General features: G+C 46.5%; 3 protein-coding genes across 3 annotated transcripts; all 3 read right to left on the bottom strand.

The window, feature by feature from the left end:
• LOC117899002 (E3 ubiquitin-protein ligase RNF5) lies at positions 1-568 on the bottom strand. The gene has a single exon (XM_034808749.1). The coding sequence runs from the start codon at positions 529-531 to the stop codon at positions 1-3; it is 531 nt and encodes a 176-aa protein (XP_034664640.1). The 5' UTR covers positions 532-568.
• A 2,120-nt stretch (positions 569-2,688) lies between these two features.
• On the bottom strand, positions 2,689-3,525 carry LOC117897256. The gene is made up of 3 exons (XM_034805980.1): positions 3,406-3,525; positions 3,163-3,342; positions 2,689-3,103 (listed from the first exon to the last, which is right to left on the bottom strand). Exons 1-3 carry the CDS (start codon positions 3,451-3,453, stop codon positions 2,801-2,803), a joined length of 531 nt encoding a protein of 176 aa, XP_034661871.1. The 5' UTR covers positions 3,454-3,525; the 3' UTR covers positions 2,689-2,800.
• A 6,298-nt stretch (positions 3,526-9,823) lies between these two features.
• LOC117896860 (cilia- and flagella-associated protein 299) lies at positions 9,824-10,688 on the bottom strand. The gene is made up of 2 exons (XM_034805389.1): positions 10,357-10,688; positions 9,824-10,298 (listed from the first exon to the last, which is right to left on the bottom strand). Exons 1-2 carry the CDS (start codon positions 10,660-10,662, stop codon positions 9,903-9,905), a joined length of 702 nt encoding a protein of 233 aa, XP_034661280.1. The 5' UTR covers positions 10,663-10,688; the 3' UTR covers positions 9,824-9,902.
• Between the last annotated feature and the right edge of the window lie 4,114 nt (positions 10,689-14,802).

Here is a 14,802-nt window from a genome sequence, read left to right as displayed (position 1 = left end):
TTAAAGGAGCCAAAGGAGGCACAGGACACCAACGCACAGCCATTGGATGCACTTGAGGATGCCCAACACCCTCACAGTTCGCGGATGTTCATTGCGCAGAGTGCCCAACACACGGCAAAAACTGCGACTAGGGATATTAGCACTATCGCTCGGTTCGCAGAAGGTAAACCAATTGGAAGCATTCGCATATTTGAAGTGGAAACCCGTGGGACGTGGCACGTTGCCCGGCTGGGCCAGCAGACTGCTGCCTGCCCCATCATTGGGCCCATCGCAGTGCAGCGGAACGATGTCCTCGTGCAGGATCAGTGGCCTCAAGCAGTGGCAGCATTTGGGAGACTCTGCATCATGCAGCTGCGGCCACAGGCAGCTCCAGCAGTAGAAGTGCCCACAGATGGTAATGACGCCGCAACGCAGGTATTTGGCACACAAACAGCACTTGTAGGGCTCCAGTTTTTTGCTGCTGCGTTGACGGGGCAACGGTCCGATGTTCTCTGCTGCCTTGGGTTGCTCTTCTCCTGCAGTTGGCTTCATTCCACTTGCAATTGTCTCATCTGCCACAGGGCAGTGCTCTGCCAGCCGCTGATCGCCAGCTGCCTCCATGTTTCGCTTTGCTTTTTATGAATTTTCTTTGTAGTAATTTTTGGACTGAGAATTGGTTATAATTTCTGCCACAACTGGTTGAAAAATGTTTGACAATTGTGAGCTAAAAGTACACAAATGAAAAGGCGACTCGTTGGCATAAAGAAATGTTTGCTTGAGCTGAGTTTTTCCTCTGAGGCTTTGGTAACTTGATTTATTTGAATAGAAACAATTTACGCACAGATCTGCCAGAACTTAAAGAGTGTAGAATTTTAGACACTTTTCCATGAAAATGTATAATCAAAAGGAGACGTTCTACCCATACACAGCATCGAGACTCTTCCGTGCTGTTTGCTTGATTTTTTCCAACATTTCGCATGGCATTTAAGCCTCTAATCTTTTTGCCACTTTAAGTTTGCAGCTGGAAGTTGCGTCGCCCCGCCTCATACTAAATGTGGCCCCCGCCGGCACTGGCATAATGCCAATGACAATTAGACGAAAGCTGTTGCAGCCAGGCCGCGGCTCGTAAATTGCGACCTACACACAGCCGGCACTTGACAGTTGCGTAAAATCACAAAAGAGAAGAAAAAATACAAAAAGAAAAAAGAAAACTACGCGCAGCGGAGGAAGCACAAAAATAACGCCAGATGTCAGACATATGTTGGAATAATTTATGCGAGCGTTGAACCAGTGGCAGGATACAGGGGCAGACACTTTTGCAGCTCCGTTTGTGCAGCATTTAAATTCCGCAATGACACGCACTGCACTCTGACTGCATTGTTGAATGCTGAAGGCCAGCAACCCGAGGCTGGTTGGTTAATTAACCCAGATTCGTGATTGTTGTGCATAATTAACAAACGGGAACAAAACCAATAAGAGAAGAGACAGACAGACAGACAGACAGGCAGATAATAATAGTAATGAAAGTAATAACAAAAGTGAAGCAAATAAAATGGAATTGCCGAGTATCTCGCAGCGGGGTTTGATGGGTTAGTACCCTGTAAAAGTTGCTTAAAGTTGCTGCATAAATAAAAGAAATGAATGCCGTGGAAAACGTGGAAATTCCATGCCGCAAAGGCTCACCTTTCCGCTGCTGAAATTAAAGAAAAAAGGACAGGGGGAAAATATTGTTCATTAATTGCGACTTTTTCACATTCAACCAACTGACGACATTTATCAGGCATTAATAATTACGTGTTAATACGTGAAATATGATTAACATTTTATCAGCTTACATGAATCACTTTTCTGCACGCGAGCTGCAGTTTTGCCGGACACTTTATTGCCTTCATTTGGCTGAACGGACAGCAGTCGAACAATCAGAATTTCAGAAGGGTTCTGGTGGAAAGGGTTTTACGAGGCATAACCACATGGGCTGCCCATTAAATGCCACAATAAATTCGGAAGTTCGCTCAGCTGGCGACTGGCGACTGCCAACTGCCGCGGACTGTCATGGAATTTCCCGAAATTTAATTAGTTGGCATTTAATGTTAAGCATTTTCAGTGTCTTCGTTTCGTTTTATTTTTCAGTTAATTAAACGCACGCCAAACATTTCGCCATTCTAAATTACACGCAATTAAATTCCAAATTACTTTCGACTTCACTTTCCACCGGGTTTGCTTCCTTGGGCCATAACTTAGCTGGCAAATTTTATTGTGCGCTGCCTGCCACGCCAAATGTCACTTTCGATGGGCAACCATTCGAGCGTAATTAGGCTGCTCCACCCACAGGCCCAACCCCCTTGATAAACATCCCAACCCCAGCCAGATTCTGCTGCTGCTCCCTGCAAAGTTAACTTTAACTTTTGCGCTTGGGAAGCTCTGATGGAAAAGCCTTTAAGTTTTGTGTTTAACTTCGTTTGTCTGCCGCTGTCTGTCGGGTTCATTATGCAAAATGCAACACACAAAAAGCCGTTTGAAGAGGCTGCTTGCTTGTCTTCCTTATGAGTTTTGCAGCTCAGACTGCTGCTGGCATCAGCTGCATGGCTCCGATGGCATTTCCAGCACCCTAACGGAGAGAGGAAGGAGTCCCTGCGAGGGCATCCCCACATCGATTTGCTGCTGCCAGTGGAGCATTTTTTTTGTAACTCTCCTGCCCTCAGCCAGCACCTGTGTGTGTCTCAAGTCTGCGTATAATATTTATATTATTGCCACGGCGGCGCCACATTGCAACGACATGAAATGTTGGGCGTTGCATGAAAACCAAAATTTATTTGCACTCTTAGGGCTTCTGCTTCAGTTCCTGCTGCTGGGACCTGCGTGCCGCTGCCCTCTTGTGCACCTGAAGGCTCCTCTTCTTGTGCTTTCGAATGATCGTCACAAAGACCGCCATCACGACGATGAGCAGCAGCATGACGGTTAGAATCGATAGAGCCAGACTGACGGACTTGCAGGCAACATCGAACGGAGAGAACAGACCGCTGATGTCGGTGGATTCCTTGAACTGGGAAAAGGACAGCAGCTTCATGTGCGCAATCGCACCCACCAGGTTGGCCACAATCAGCAGCAGCAGCGTTAGCAGCAGCTAAGAGCGGGGGGAGAGTCGTAAAATGTGATTTGGGCGCCAGCTCGCAGAGCACTCACCGCGCAACGCATGTGCTGGCGCGTGCGGGAGAAATTCGAATGGTACATCCAGGTGCTCAGGGCGTACAGGAGGCAGAGGTAGGCGGTGCCCACGCAGACGACCTGCTGCAGCAGCTGCTCGTAACTGACATGAACGGGCAGAGTGTTGGCGAAGAAGGCGGCATTTAGCACCGAGAGGAGCTGCAAATGGAAGCAGAAGTGTGTCGGCTTGGGGTCACCAATTGATACTCAGGTGCAACTAACCGCCGCCAGCATGAGGATAATGGCAACCAGCTCCTTTCTGGAGAGCATTCTAATGGCGGAGCGTTGCGTTTCTTACTGCGAATTTTCAAGGAGCAAACTGACTTTAGACTCAAGGCAAACGTTAAAACAAATGTGTTTCAGTCAGACATTCGCATTATGGCAGCCATTGTGGCAGCCATTTGTTGCCGCCCATTTCGCGTTGCACTCTGCATTTGGTTTGATGGATGGGCCCAGCCTCCCTGCGGCCAAGGTCGTTTTTAGATTGGCTCTGCCGGCCTATTTGATGTGCACAAAATCATTCAAAACAAATTGAAATTTCCATTGTGGGCAGGCATGGGAGCTTATCTTACCCGACCAGGCACGCACTCGCACCCGAGTCGGGGAACGGGAACCGGCAGCCGGCAGCCGGCATCCGGCGCTAATTCATCAAGAGTAAAGGCAATTTAGATACTCATCTAACCGGATATCGACAGACAGGCAGGCTGGCAGGCAGGCAACCGACTCCATGTAAGCAGATACCGCACCCTCAGCCAAGTCCTAGTTGAGTCTCTCTCTCTCTCTCTCCCCGCCCTTGTCTGTGGCGGCATCGTGGAGCGTCCTGCAGACAGAGTTTCATAAAATATTGATAGACGTGAAGTTGGCAGCGCACACTCGTACCCCGTACCCCGTACCCTCACCCCTCTCCCGCTCTACCGCTTACTCTTCCGTTCGTGTCTGTCGCAGCCATAAATAATTTGCTGTAAATGCAATCGTGGGGTTATACGGGGCGTAACCGAGTCCGGCAACGGACTCATCGTGCCGTACCCTCAGTTCGGTTCGGGCCGATGGGCTGGTAGATATGTGGGTGGGTGGGTGGTCAGCCACGATGCTAATGGCAAGGCACACGGTGCGAAAGTGTTTCGTATGAATTATTTGCTGGTAGCCAATTTGGAGTCACGTTTACCAGCACAATTGAAACCGAACACCGAACACCGAACACCATCCTGAAGCTGCCATCGAACGGTGGTTGTTGGATGGAGCCCGACTGGAGCCACTGCCTCTGGCCCATCCCGCCGGTCCGCTGCTTTTGCTGCTGCTGTCGAAATGTTGTAATTTGTTATGTCTGCCACTGTAGCTGCTGCTGCTGCTTCTGCTGCTGCTGCTGTCCCCTGTCTACGGGTATCTTCGGTTCTTTTTAATAGCTATTCGCTGCCTGCTTTAGCCGTTTGGCTGTTGTGCCTTTATCGCTGCCCCCCGCTCTGCACGCGCTGCCACGGTGCATGGTAATGTGTATTTAATGACCCCATCTCATGTACACGCCGGAACATAATGCTCGTGTACGCCTGCTCCTGCTGCTGCTCCTCCTCTTGGCCTTGGTCATGAGCACCCGTTGTCCACAATGGTCTCGGGCACGCCTAATGTCCACTGACCGACCGCAGGCATCTGGCAGTGGCAGGATGTCGATGCCTGACTGCTGCCAATAAAGAAGCCTCTCCTTGCGCCTCTTGGCACGCATTTCAATTTTGCTGCTGCTTCTCCTTCTGCTTCTCTTTTTCATTTTCATTTTTTTTAAGCGTCATCCATAAAACGTGAGCTCCAACGTGCGAACAAAGCATCCTAATTGTGCACCAGTCCAGCTGTCGTTTATCTGCTATCTGTGATTATGAAGGGAGGGCCGTTTCAATTTGATTTGAAATATTACATACAGATGTACATATGTACATACATATGTACATAAATGGATGCAGGCTCGATTTATTTACTGAGCTATTGAGCTTTTGAGCTGTGGAGTTTATAAATAGCCAGTGAGGTTCGATGTTGTCACTGTACAATTGATTTGGCAAACGAGAGCGAACGTGGGTAGAGGGAAAAGAACACAATACAATTGAAAGCTATGACGATCAGCTACTTGCTGGGCTGACCGTTTGAATTGCCCGTGCCCTATGCAAAGTTTCCTTGTTGCGAGCGAGACAGAACGATGTAAAGAGAGCGTTGAAGCAGGTAGCGGCTGCAGTGAGCAGCGCACGAAGCTTAGCTAGAGCGACAGAAAAGTGCGGCAGCGTAGGAGGCGGGAGAGATAGACGAAAGAACGGGCGTGCGAGAGAAAGCGATGTAAAGAGAGCTTTGGAGCAGGTAGCGGCTGCTGTGAGCTGCGCACGAAGTTTAGCTAGAGCGAGAAGAAAGGTCGCCCGCGAAGGAAGCGCAATAGATAGACGAAAGAGAAAGCGATGTAAAGAGAGCGTTCGAGCAGGTAGCGGCTGTTGCTAAGTTGAGAGCGAAGCTTAGCTAGAGCGACAGAAAAGTGCCGCAACAAAGAAGGCGGGATAGATAGACGAAAGAACGGCCGCTGCCGCGCGTCAGCAAATGCTAGAACTCTTTTTGTATAGTGAGCAGTGCAAATAGCGAACAATAGTCTCTGCCATGAAAGTTCACTAAATTATACCCCAAAAGATACACTCCAACAAGTAATACCCAATTAGTTGTTCATTTTGCAGCAAACAATCCGCTAAATTGTGTACATTTGTAGTCTCACAGGTGATTAAATTACATTAACCGCCACTCGAGGGTGCACAATCTGCCGCAGCTAATTAATATGCATGCTGCAGTTCTCTCTTGAGGTGCCATACAATACGATGAGCCATAGTGCCCCTAAACAATATCTTCACAGTCGAACAAGCAATAACAATACTCTTGAGGGGACGTAAGTGCCTTGTGTACTCGATTGCTCAGCTGATTGACACTTTCTCTCAAACAATTGCCCCTAATTGCAGACACTTCAGGGTAGCTCCTGCACAGCTACTGCTGCCTTATCCATGCCCTGTCTGCCCCCCTGTTCAATACAATTTTTATTCACTTTTCATCGCAACAAAAAATGGAATATGATAGGAAGATGAAGGAATTTGCATAAAGCTTTTAACCTAACGATGTGACATTTGCTTTTTATGTGATTCATTGCCCCAGCTTCCCACTCTAAAACAGAAAGTGCAACGACATCCAGTTCCCCCCACCAACTTCCGCACAATTATACAGCAATTTCAAACACAACAATCGCTCTCAATGACCATCGGCAGAGAGAGAGAGAGAGGAACGAATGGCTAGATCTGAATGCTGGGGCCAAGACTTTTGATTTAGAAGCGGCAGGGCCAGGGTCGGTTAAGCAGATTGATGCCATCACTGGAGTGGGTAAAAGCTTCCACAATGCCCTGCTGGCAGAGAGCTTGACTTCTCCGCCTACGCGGAGCTGCTTTTATTATTATTCTCTGGCGTCTGCCTGCAACTGTCAGTTGGGTAATTTATAATGAAGTTTCCTTATTGACAATGGCAGGCGGGAGTTTCCCCAACTCGCAGCAGCATTGACGACTCTGATTCCGATTCCGATTCTGATTTCGATTGCGAGTCGGAGTTCGCGTTTCCGCTGCACTGATTTTAGTTGGCATGCATGCCGCTCGGCATAAATTATGGACAACAATGATGCTCCTCCTTCGAGGAGTGCGATGCAATAAATTGCTTGTCAAATCGCGACTCCTCCAACTCCCACTCCACCTTCACCGTCAGACAGGCAGGCAGCTAACTAAGAAGTTGGCAAACCGATTGGCTGGCAAACAAATAACAATCAAAATCACTTCTCGACCTCAAGTCGATTTATATGAGAAATCACAGCAGTGGAGGCCCTAATCGCTGAGGCCAGCCGCCGCATCATGAGATCGTCAATCGTTTTGATTTATTGCCATTTTATTTGCGCATATCCTTATGTGCTTTGTGTCGACTTATGGCTCAGGACACAGACCCGACTCCTGCCTGGCCACGACCCCAATCGCTGTCGGCAACCAGCAGCCGTCAGCCTATACCGGGGCTATTTTATTGTTCGATACGTTATCAGAGCGCAGTCCAAAGGCGGCTCAGAAGATGGCAAATATCATAATTTTAGCAGGCAACGGGTCCTGTGTTTGTGTTTGCTCTTCCTGTCACAGTGCCGTGCCGAGCATAAATCTAAATTAAATGCCCTTTTGAGCAGCGGCAGGAAAAGAAGCGAAAAATAAATTATTTATATTCAGCACATTGTCACTTGTTGTGGCCGAAGACACCGACTCGGACTTGGACTAGGACTTGGCATCCATTGGGAACTGGGACTGGGACTGGGACTGGCCTGCTCAGTGGCCTGCGGAAATAAATATTAATCATTGCGTAATAATTTTGTGCTGTCAGCTAAATTTAAGCAAAGTATTCATAATCCACAAGTAAGAACCGCTTTTGACAAATCGTTTTGCGGGCCAGCCGCATTAATATTTATATTTACGAGTAGATTTCTTGGCCCTAGCCGCAGTCCCTCTTCCCGCCCCTCTTCCTGTCCCTTGCCGGTGGCGATGCTTCTTTGTGGCAGTTAAAATGCTTTTAAAGTTGGCAAAAGTTGTGCGTGTGCGGCATTCACTGATTTGATTCTCCTTAATGCTGTTTTCATTTGTTTCTCTCAACTTTTTCCACAACTGTAAATCAGTTTTATCTGCGCTCGGATCCTTTCATGTTCGGGCGCTGGGGTTAGGGCTGCGGATGGGCATGGCCAGAGTAAACGAGATTGCAATAATCAAAATGTAATAAACAGGCCGAAGAGATTCCTTCACACATCTCACGGACACACACACACACACACACACGCATGTGAACAAAAAGCGCTTTCAACTCCTGCAGGATGCTGGGTCAAACAAAAATGTTGCTTAGGCATGGGTCCTGCACGAGTACGAGCTGCTTGGGCTTTGTCCTTTGGTTGACTCTTAGCATTCGATGCACGTAACGCATTGTTTGAATTTCATGGCGACTTTATGAGTTTTGTAATCAGGTTTGTGAGCAAACAGACCCAAACTCACCCACACACACACACACGGATACACACACATGCTAGGTCGTGTTAACCTGGCCATAAATATTGTTTCTAGTCGCCAGCGCTCCTATGTGGGCGTGTTGACAACTCGGCCGCCTGTTAATGCTAATGAAACCTGGCGGTTGGGGTCCCTGGAGTTTGGGCTTTCCTCCTATTAAGCCATTTTGTGGTCTACAAAATCCACTTAAAGCGTCTGCCAGCCAAAGGAAAATATTTTATTGCAGACATTACCTGCAAGGCAGCCCTGGGACCCGAGGCGGGCATTGGGTAAAAATGCTCAACAATGTGATTTATACGAGTATGCACTGGAAGAGCACTTAAAACTAGACACACAATAGAGACTAGCCACACCCCAACGCCTTTTTTGTTGTTTGCTGCCACTTTTGGAGCTCTTCCAGGGCTTATGTAGTCAGCGACGAGCTCCCGCCTCCCTTGGCTGTGGCAGTGGCAGCTAAACAAAAGCCGCCTTGTAAGTAGCAGCCAGCTGATGGCCAGAAATTAACTAAGCAGCAGAATTGGCCACTACAAAGTTGCCCCGGCGAAAGAAACAATGGAACTAAAGAACACCCACTGTGAGAGAGAGCGAGAGCGCCCTGCCATGTCGCCAACAAGCAAACAAAAACAGATTCATTGTCCCACCTAGTCCCGTTCCATCCCATCCCATCCCATTCCCAGCTCTGTTTGCATGTCTGGCTATCGGGCGTCCACTTCGAAGCATTAAATAAATATTTGCCATGCTCTGCAGGAATTTTGAGCCCCCAGTGCCAGAGCCTACAACATATCCCCCAACAAGGAGGAATATTCTAAATATCGTATCATCAGCATTTTTCGATAGAGTCGCCCCGGACATGGGGCCACGTCACACAACAGCCCTGCGGTCTGTGGGCAGTCCGGTGCTTACCATTTATTTTTTGATTTGGGTATTTAAGGTGTGGATAGATGTGTGAAGGGCGGCCGTGCGTGTCCGACCCGATGGTTGGGGGCGGGGGCCAGTGTCAATATATGAGTAACCCTGAGTGAGTGTGCTGACAACTTGGGTGGCATTTTGCTTGCTACAGCAATGCAATATTTAGCTTATAGCAGATGAATTTAACCGTAAATGAACGACAGTTATTGGTTTGTATACAAAAGCAGGGGTCGGCCACGCAGGTAGTCACATGCATTACTGTGTTTGTATGCACTCACAAAACACACGAAGTCAAAAACGTTTCTTGCTTTATTCGTTTTAGAGCGTTTGCATGCACAGATGCACAGACAAAACGTTTCTTGCTTCTCTGCCGCTGCAGCAGCCGATCAATTGTGCGTAGGCAATATACGAAGTTGATGCTCTGCCGCTGCGTTTGTTCGCTGTGCACACGAAGCTTTTACGCTCTGCTTGCGCCGACTGCGCTGCTTGAGAACTTTGCCTATGCACAGTGCATGCGACGCAGTTAGAGACGAAAACAATTACACCATACAGCAAGGGAAAGCCCATCAGTCGCTTAAGACCAATATATAAAATAATATTTCTGCTACTTAAATATATTCAAACCGCTACAGATATTATTTTTTATCCCCATCCAGCTAAAACTCTGTTATGCTTTCTCTTCTAAAATAATTGTAATGCACTCGAATAATATTTGCAATGGTTCCTAGGCTAGTTCTAAGTTTTCTTACGGACAGTGTGATCGTAAAATGTCATGAAGCCATACAATTTTGACTTAATCATGGTGCGCCTGACATTGCTGCTGAAAGGGTTCTTTCTGTTGGTTACCGGAATAAACTTGTGATCGCCTTTGTGTATGAAGAGAAGACCATGCTCGGGATGGGCCACAGTGGTGTAGTTGTCATTGTCGTTGGCGAAGATCTTGCGGCTGCGCCAGTCATAGAAGACAATGTCAGAGGGCTGGGGACGCAGTAGTTTCCGCGTCTGAAAGATAGCACGCCAATTGACGGCGTTGGGTCCGTCGAGTCGGTAGTTGCGCAGACTTGCCTCATAGTCTATATAACCGGATATGGCAAAGCCGCTTTTCTGATGTATCTCCAGGAATATTATAGTCTAGTGGGGGAAGTCTGGTTCATTGTATAATCATTGTTTACTTTTCTCAGACTCTCACCGAGATCTGCTGCTGCACATTGGGAGCCTCGCGCTCGGCCAGCGCCACCAGAGCCGGATCATCGCCCTTCAAATAATGACTGTAGAATGCATGCATCACGACTGATGGACGCAGCAGCGATTCCACTTGTTGCTTGGCCACTAGAAACTGATCCTCGGTGTAAACATTGCCATTGTCGCGATAGCCGAGCTTCGTGACCGTTCTAACTGTCTTATGGCATGGCAAATAGCGATAGTCCTGGACTATGGCAAACGACCTGAGATAATCCTCGTAATTGCTAAACTTGACCACATTAAAGTCGGTCATGGTTCTAACTAATGAAAAAATAGAAAAATAAATGTATCTTTTTTTTGTGCTTCGAGTTTAACTTTTAGTTGTTTATGTGTGGCTGACTCTAAAGCTATGAGCTACTACTTTGAAATATAATATTTGTTAAAATATTTCACTAGTTTTCTGATTCACATTTTCGAACACATGGAACAGCATGGATAATATGCTGTTACAGCACGCACGAAATCAAACCGCAAACTATGAATCAGTTCCTTTGATATCTAAGCTTTTCGTGATATTTTTCAATAAATAATTAGACTGGCGCAATGTCAATAATCCTAAATAGACAAAAATGTGTCCTTCAGCGCTGTAGTAGCTGACCCGAAAGCTAATCCCAAATACGCCACAAATGTAACAAGAACACACACCGCAACAGCTATATCCTCAACAGCCCAAATGTGTATCCTAATAAAAATACTAAGAGCCGTGAGCCCATTTAAATGTATCAACAGTTTTAGAGCAATTTCCGCTCCGAGCACGCACACGTGAACAGCCAAACAGCCAAACAGCTGGCATAACAAAAGCAAAAATGTCCAATGCGTGCTCAACATACGAATCGGAAATAATTAACTTGCATGCTAATTAGTTGAATTATCAATAGCAGAGTAAGTATTTGCGTGTACCCAGCCTCGAGTATTTATTGACATTAAATCGACCCGCGCCAGACGAGTTGGGAAAGAGCGTTGCGTTCCGTGCGTGTTGTTTATGTCCCCCAATGAGTTGTCCGATGGTTGTGATAACTGAAATGTGTTTTAGTTGCATAAATCCACACAAACACAGGCACACACACACCATGCTGTGTGTAGCTGGCATTTAAATATATATCAAGTGGCAGGGCCTGCTGATATTCGTTGTTATTTACATCGACCCAGGCACCAACACGCACACGTAGGCCATCAACAACTGCAATATCAGCAAGCTCTTTGCGAGTGTAATTTAGAGCCTTCATATAAATCATCAGGTCGACCACCCACGGCCCACAGTCCACAACCCGAGAGCCCACACGCCCGCAGCCCGAAGCCCACAACCCACGGCCCACAGTCCACATGCCCACAGCCCGCAGACAGACCCAAATCCCATCGTTCCCACTCACTCACTCACACTCGGAGACAATTCTGTAAAACACTTTGAGCGTCCTCTGCCTCGCCTTGGCATGTGTTGAATAAATTTATTGTTGTGCATAATGCTGGCCAAGATCGCAAACTTAAAAAATTGCCCCTCACAACTATGAATATAAAATGCATCTGCATTTTGTGTAGAGCAGCGGCTGGCTGGCTGGCTGGCTGCAAGTGCACTCCGTAATAGATGTGCCCTCACATGTGTGAATGATGACAGCATTTAAGAGCATGAGAAATGGCAACGCGACAACGCGACCCGCAAGTCGTAATTATGAATATTAATTGCAGTGTGTGAGCTGAGAAAACATTTTCCACAGCAAGGATGGCCTGCCAGTCCCCCCGCCAAGCTATGCAAATAGACTCAAAACTAATGGCGCAAAAAGGAGTCTATGAATACATCACACAAGATTAAGTCCCAAATGATGTGAAAAAGGGATGAATGCGCAAAATTGCCTGACTCCACACAAACACCAACTCGAACGCACAAGCAGCGGGAACCTAAGCAAATAGAGGCAAAAAATATGCAAAGAGAAAGTGATACGTTCCAGAAAGGCTCTGACTAAATACGAGTCTCCATTAAATATGCATTTGCCGATAGATGAAGATACATGACTTAAGTAGTGCTGCGATATCGGAAAAACATGATTAAGACAGCCTTAAATACTGCTCGTATCGCATGAATAATTCCCCACTTACAGCCATAATATAACGATAGTTTCCTGGCTGTATTTTCCATGTGATTTATGTGCTACGGTTTGGATTTTCGGTAATTATTTTGTTCATGTGCCTGAGCGAGAGAGATAGAGAGAGAGCTTTGTCATTTTTGTGAGCGAGTGCACTTCACAGTTTTAGCCACAAGTGTTACATGGCATAGACGTAATTTTTCAATTCCAAAGGACTTTCCCCAACGTGTCTCTGTTTGTCCTCTGTGGCTGTCATGTTTCATTTCTCTGTGTGTGTGTATACATTTTTTTTTGCTCTTTTTTCTGTGTGCCCTGTTGATGTTTAGTTTTTAGACAAGCCGGAAAATATATTTGAATTTTATGCAAATTTTAATTGCTTTACTTTTGCCAGAGAGAAATTTATGACCGCCAGCCAGAGGCAAACTCAAAATAAAACACTTTGGCAAACAGGGAAAGGAGTCATCTGTATTAATATTTTAGTGGTGCCAAAATAAATAATAGCCACTCACGATGGTCGGTCAATTCCCGACGTTGTGCGGCAATTACACCATGGAGAGGCGTGAGCGACAAAGGCAGACAGGAGGTAAAAAGTGAGTAAAACTACTAAAAAAAGCGGCAATTAATTTTGGGAAAATTATTTAAAAAGATGGCCAGACTGGCAGCTGCTTGTATAGACTCTGCTGAGAATTGAGTTTCTCTTTATTTTTTTATGCGAATTTCCATTAGCTGACTCGTGCCTGTCAATGAACTTCCATTCAAAGATCCTGAAAGCAACTGCATAACATTTTTATCTTCATTTTTATCAGAACATTTTCTGGCTTTTAACTCTATTTATGCGTCTCATTTTCCCCATTTTAATGCCAATTAAATCTACTTTGACAGCCAATTGCAGCTTTGAATTTCCAAAAATATTGTGTCTGAGGAGGCGTTTTTATATTAGTCTGTGGTGGGCGTGGTCGTATTGTTGCGCCACTGCAGTTGTTATTTTAACGAGAATCAATTTCTGCCACATTGACAGAAATGTGCATAATAACAGAAATGCTTTTTCCATTGGCCGATGCAAAGGAAGTCATAAATAACCCAATAGCTGACGGGGCAGCAGCAGCAGTCCACCCAGCGTCTTCATTGTCCGTCTTCCTTTGTCGCAGCCAGCCAGGACTCACCCCATCCCAATGCCAAGAGCGAGGCGCGCCCATTTTTATGCTGCATCTGCGCCAATAGTCGATTGTACACCCAAAAGGCGATTCCGAACCCGTGTCCGTCCTCTGCCCGCATGGGCGCAAATCAAGTTATTACGGGCGATGGCGATGCCTCGTCGATGGACCGACGCTGGACTGTTGGCTGGGTGCGTCACATATGGCGAGCATAAATAGCTTCAGCCCCGTCGCCCCCCGTTCCGTTCGGTTCCGTTCCGTTCCGCCTGCTGTCTACAAAACTTTCTTTATACGCTTTCCATGAACATTTCGTGGCTGGTCTGGTTTATGTATTTAATGGACTTTGCACAACTTTTTTCTCTCCCTCTCTCTCTCTCAGCTTTTTTCCATTATTTGATTCCCTTTTTATTTTGTTGGCAACTCATGCCCGCCCCCACCCACAAAGGGATGCGACTAAAATGGCCAAGACGAGGACGTATTATGTCCATTGGCAAAGTTTTCTGACGCCGCCATTTATAACCCCTTGCATCCATTCAGATTATTAGCAGCGAAAACAGACAAGGATCTAGGAATAGTCGCTGCTTATGTCGAAGCAGAGCAGGCCCAATCATTTTTGGCGACCATGGAACAAAGCTCAATGGGGCAGGGCAGACTTTCAGCAGTGCACAAGCTGCACAACTCGAAAGAACACGAAATCCGTAGGCAACGCAAAAATGAGAAAGGGCGAATTCGCTTCCATGCAAATTCCAAGCGCGACAGCAGAACACAAAGCAAGAACGACAGAGAGCGAATTCAGACGAAAGCGAATTCAAACGAGAGCGACAAGCAGATCGGTGAGAGAGACGCCGGCAGAGAGCTTTCAATGCAGCCGCCGACGAAAAAGGTTACAACAGAAGTCGATCGATATTTAAATGCAATTCCTGTGCCATTTACTTTATATTTCATCACTTGTTAAACATTACTTGTAACAACAAACATAAACACCTACATATTCGTAATACATACTAATAGCTGCGCAAAGTTTCACTAACATAAAAAAAAAGTTATTAAAGTCTGCCTCGTTCAGGGGTTCCTCTTTAAGCACACAGCCTTGACATTTCCACAGCACACAACTCACCTTCAACTCTGGCTGAGCATACAAAAAGATAGCCATAAGGCCTT

The sequence above is a fragment of the Drosophila subobscura genome, chromosome O (assembly GCF_008121235.1).
Source record: "Drosophila subobscura isolate 14011-0131.10 chromosome O, UCBerk_Dsub_1.0, whole genome shotgun sequence".
Lineage (NCBI taxonomy): Eukaryota > Metazoa > Arthropoda > Insecta > Diptera > Drosophilidae > Drosophila > Drosophila subobscura.
This window is presented reverse-complemented; position numbering and strand designations above follow the sequence as displayed.